Source organism: Hakea prostrata, chromosome 7 (assembly GCF_041222555.1).
Source record: "Hakea prostrata isolate BN-2017 chromosome 7, UWA_Hpros_2, whole genome shotgun sequence".
Taxonomy (NCBI): domain Eukaryota; kingdom Viridiplantae; phylum Streptophyta; class Magnoliopsida; order Proteales; family Proteaceae; genus Hakea; species Hakea prostrata.
The window spans coordinates 71,000,844-71,006,478 of NC_142606.1; the positions used below are offsets into that span (position 1 = coordinate 71,000,844).

General features: G+C 36.4%; 1 protein-coding gene across 1 annotated transcript; it reads right to left on the minus strand.

Moving 5' to 3' along the window:
* Positions 1–309: 309 nt before the first annotated feature.
* LOC149011939 (uncharacterized) lies at positions 310–2,487 on the minus strand. The gene has a single exon (XM_089162799.1). The coding sequence runs from the start codon at positions 2,485–2,487 to the stop codon at positions 310–312; it is 2,178 nt and encodes a 725-aa protein (XP_089018925.1).
* Between the last annotated feature and the right edge of the window lie 3,148 nt (positions 2,488–5,635).

Here is a 5,635-nt window from a genome sequence, read left to right on the forward strand (position 1 = left end):
GAATAAAACCATAAAATACAATATGTCCAAGAATTAAAAAAAAAAAAAAAACATGTGCAAATGCAAACTTACCAGAAATAAAACAAAAGCAAGAGCACTCATATTTGCAATCAAACTCGGATATCAAAGCAAGGTTCTTAGATACTGATCGCTATCATCATCTCCTCCGGTGGCATAGCAGCAGCAAGGAAAGAATGAAAGCCATCGACCTTTCTGTCAACAGCATTTGAAACATTCTCCATTGTGATTTCCGGACCACGGTGATGAGCAACACACACACACACTCAGAGAGAGAGAGAGAGAGAGTTTCTAAACATTTTCTTGATTTGCAGGTTGAGATTCTTCTGTCCATGACCAGCTGATTTGGTTCCCTAACAACTCAAGTTTAGCAAGTAACTTCAAGGCTTCACTGACTTTGTCTTCTCCAATTTTAGTTGGATCATCCCCATCGATCTCTTTCAGTATGGCCATTGGGAGACTAGAGAGAAAACAGTATAGCATCTTCACGTAACACATCTTCAAAAAACGAGATAAACCCCAATCCAAATTATGCTCTTGTGCTAAGAATTTAGAAATGATTACAGATTCAGATCTGACCAAATTCTTGTGCTTTGAAGCCAATGGACCCGCATCTTTCGTTTCAGTAACCTTCTTTCCTGCATTTCTAAACTTTGAGTTCATCACTGAACTAGCTTCCTCAAGAATCCCATGGGCATTCTGCTTTAACTCGGTTTCTTCATATTTCTTCTTGAATGCTTGAGATATAATCTTGGTTTGGAACCAATGAATGGGATTCTCCCATTGTGCCCACAATTCTTTTGCTGATGTCCACCTCGTTTCATCTGCCTCACTGAGAACAGTAGGTCTGTGATCAACGAAGTCAATAATTTCAAAGGACTCATCTAAGCTTCGGTTTAGCAAATTTCGGTCTTCAGCAGATGGCATCAATTTTTCGAGAAAACCTGAAAGGACCAAAAGAGATACGCAGGAAACTCTGTACTCAAATTTGCCATCCTTATTGCCAAACTCGCTAAAGAATTTTTTCCCTTCAGTTTCTAATTTGCTTTTGAAGAGGAAACATTCTGATTTGTCCAAATCAGGGAATTGAGATATTAATTGGATAAGATGCTCTGGACGTTTCTTCTTACAAGTATCTGTCCATCTTATCATGTCTTTGATAGCCATATGACTTATCCAGGAATCAAATGAATCACCGAGTTGAGATGATAACGTGAAGTCCCATATTATTTCTGAGCCAGATATTTTCAGTAGTGTTAACATTTCCTCAATGTCCTCTGTGTTCCTTTTCATGAATGAAAGATTGAATTCCAAGACTTTCTTAACAACGTAAATTGGGCACCCAATGAAGAGACTGCTGCATGTATAGAGTGCAATCTGTATACGTATAAGCACGTCCATGATAAGGTCTTTAACAACAAGAAAGACATAAGTGAGGGTTCCATAGCGGAGCCTAAGAGATAAGGTCTTCAACTTGAGATGTTCTAATTCTCTTTCTGGAGAATATTCTTCTTTATGTGCCCAGAGAACATCGGGTAGATCAGTGTGAACGAAAAAAGAAAACCATCTATAGATGATGGCAAAGGTTCCCACAGCAATAGCTAGGGTCTGGGCTGAAATAATGTAGGGGATGGTCCACTGGTAACCAAAAGGCTGATTAGGATGAAAAGAGCGTGAAAGGTCAGAAATGTTCCCCAGAATGGCTTTAAACACAACTACTGAAGAAAGGGTGCAGAGAAAAGCAACCGCGTGATGATGAGAAGTTTCACATAGCAGTGTCTGAGGGTTTCCTGTATAGTTGAGAACATGAAACTTGAGTAATATTCCTCTCAATCCCTGCACATCCTTTGAAATAATCTTGGGATCTAAAGAAGGTCTGGATCTATAGTATATTGGCCAGAACTCTGTTTGGCCTCTAAACGCAATGGCAGACGACCACATCAACAAAAGCATTAGTAAGATGCAAACAATGACGATGAGGCGTTCTATTTGAAAGTCAGATTTTGGATCTTCAGCCATCTGTGTACAGAAGTTAATAGACAAATTAATCACTGTCACGCTCAGTGCTGCTAGGTTGCCATAGCGCTCGCTTGGGGCTATAGTACCCAGAGAGGGCACATAAAATCCAAGTGAAGTGCACAAGAATGCTGTGCTAGTGAGCTTGGAGAGACGATCCTCAAGTGTAGGGTTGCAAGTGGTGAGATCAAGAGGGAGTTTTATAGCGTATCCTAGCACAGTCAAAGTGATGGCATTCAGCTGGAACAATTTACAAGGCACGAATGGCTTCCTATGAATGAATGCATCAACTAAGTCATAACTCATGCAAAAGAAGAATGCCAAGGCTGCACTTACAACATAGAAGCCAATCCAAGGAACAGGTGCACCATATCCATATGATGCTCCATCACATGACCCATTAGTAGCTGGAGCTGGAGCTGGAGCTGTTGAATTTTGTGAAAGGAATTCCATCATCGTCAATCTTCTTCTTCTCTCTCCTTCTTCTTTCTCCCTCTCCTTCTCCTTCTAACTAAGCACTATGGCTAGGTCAGCAACTTTAGTACCCAAAGCATATCACAAGCCTAAATTATTGAAATGCTAAGATGCTGGTAATTGTCTTGGCTTAATTCATACGCACGGTCTGTTTATAAAGTAGTTTTCTGAGATCGACAATGAAAGACTAGAATTGATTTATGGGGCCAAAGGGAAGAGCCTTCATAATAGTTATCATAAAAAGGAGAGCCTTCATAATGACTTCTCATAAAAGGAGAAAGAAAAAACATACAACCATTCATCCAAAAAAAAAATTAATTCATCAAAAAAAAAAAAAAAAAAACCTTCCAAACCCTTCTTTCTTGAATTTCGACGTTCGACATTGAAATTTCGATCCGAAATCCTGATAAAGCTTGGCTTGATGGGCGCATGACCCAAGTAAGGTCCTCTTGTGACGAGCATCTTGTTTTCTCAGTTGAGTACATAGTGGTAGGGTCTAGTGATTCCAACATCGTTAGCAGATATGATCGATCATTTTGTCTATTCTAATACCATATAATATAAATAATATATTATATATATAATACACCCAAAAGAGAGGTCAGAGGAGGCAGGTGGGATAGTTTGATGAGAGAGAAACTGCTATTCTTTTTATTTATTTAATTTATTTAATGAGAAAAACAAGTGAACTTACATCAGACTTGTAAGTTGTTACAGACTATTACTGTCCCACATATTTAACAGACATAGCAGATAGCTAACATAGTCAAGATGATTACAAAACAGTAATTCTCTATTTTCTCTCAACAGATTTACATTAGGGAACCCATTCAGTAAGAAAATCTATCTATCATCAGGTTCAGAAAGCAATCTCCAATAAGTGTGTTCTAGTAATAAAGCAGTATCATGTATACAAGCTGGGTCAGCAACTTTAGTACTCAAAGCACATCACAAGCCTAAATTATTGAACTGCTAAGATGCTGGCTGTTTTAGCTTGACTTAATTCATATGCATGATCTATTTATAAAGTGATTCTCAGTGGTTGACAGTGAAAGTCCAGAATGGACCTCGATTCTCCACCAAAAGAAAAAGAATAAATACATACAACTTACTGAAGAGCTGTGATCAGGATAGAAGACTTAGAGTCCAGTATATATATATACATTTGTCTCAAGATGATACTGTACTAAACACTGAATGATATAAACATGTCATATTATTAGTATACTATACTGGTATTCGGAACCTGGAAAGTGAAAGCACAGCATTTGTACAAAAAAATAAAGAAGAAAAAAGAAAGATAGAAAGAAGAGAAACATAAAGAAAAAGGGTCTTGATTGCTGTTTTTTTTTTTTTTGTAAAAGCATTGAGATAGAAAGGCTATGGGGGAGAAAGTGTATGAACTATAATGATTTTTCAAAGATAAAAGACAAAATTCCCTCTTTTACTTGTTTGTTTGCACTGTTTTCAAAGGTGCAATGGGATCCTCTTTGGTATAGGTTTTTATTTTTATTTTATATTTTATATTTTAGTATATTTATTTAGTACAAATCGTCCGTGCGAATTATTTTTATGAAGAAAACAAAACTTGTTTAATACGTAATTAATCAATAAAATTGAAAATATTTAATGTTAGGAAAAGTCTTTTTTATGTTTGCCCCCATTAAAATGTGCCAAAATCATGTAATTGCGTCCCTTATGTGGCATTAATTACATTTAATCTACAACTTAATAGTTTTAATTAATAGACAATTGATTTCTAATATGAAATAATTAAAATATCTTTCATATTAAACTATGAAACTAATCTTATTTCGCATATTATATTCAACCCTAAAGTCTTCTTTCACTCATCTTCTTCTTATATTTTATCAAAAGTTGTGAAACCACCACATACATTCCAAAAAAGAGGAGCCCACGACATCGGCCCATAGTTTGTTTTTTCTGACTCTATTGAATTGTAAATGATGGCTCCAACTGGGTGGAGGACTGATGACCAAGCTTTTATAATTAAAAATAAAAAAGCAATTTTAATAAAGTGAGTATAAAACCATGACATCAAGCAAGTGACATAATGAAGTGATGATCTTCACGTACAAAGCAAAGAAAGCATAGAATCCAAAGACAAAGGAATGAATAATTAGAGTTAGAAAAAGCATAGAATCCAAAGACAAAGGAACGAATAATTAGAGTTAGAATCCCGTCAGGAAAGAAAGCCTAATTTACATTATGTAATATTTCCATTCCCAACATATAGAAGCAAGCACTCATACTTACTTATTTCAGACAAAAGTTCTTAAACGCTAATCACTATCCTCTGATGCTGTAGCAACAGCAAAGGAAAAATCATGCCATCGACCTTTCATTGTCACACACTGATACGCAAAATATTAGACCGAACCTGATCTGACCGGGTTAGAGTCTCAAGGCCTGGTTGGACCATGATACTAGTCTTGACCTAATCTCTACAAATGCAGGAGCCGTCTAATGGTTACGAGTCATGGACGCTATCCCGAATCTTGTGGGATACGCAATTGAGTTATAGGAAGTAATTTCCATTGAAGCGGAGAGGGAATCATGCCAAATTTGATAAAGAATCACGATCCCAAATATCTAGGGAAAAACCCTAACATCTGACCGTCATGAACAAGGATCTCAAACTCATCCAACGATCGAGATTCGAAGGTAAAACCTATATAAACAAGTGATTTACACCCCTATAAGGTATCTGAATCATTTCATTTACATTTACGTTCATTCTTTGCTCTACAATTAGCCAGAGCCTTGTGATAAGTTCATTTGCTGACTTAATTTTCAAAGGTGGCCTCCCAACCCCCACGGTCGGACCATTTCTAACATTGTTTTGCAGATCATCTTTACAGATCTAAAGGTTGAACAGACTTTTGGACACATCACAAAAATAAATAAATAAATAAATAATAAATAAATAATAAAAATAAAGACATTTCTTTCAACAGCAATTGAAACCTTATCTATAGTAACTTCCGGACTACAATGATGACCAACAGAGAGTTTTTAAGCATTAATTTTGGTTCCCTAACAACTCAAGTTTAGCAAGCAACTTCAAGGCGTTTCTAAACATTAATTTTAAGATTGAGATTCAACT

What these genes read in the sequence shown, in the direction of transcription:
- LOC149011939 (XM_089162799.1), bottom strand. Translation starts at nt 2,487, where the DNA reads ATGGAATTCCTTTCACAAAATTCAACAGCTCCAGCTCCAGCTCCAGCT.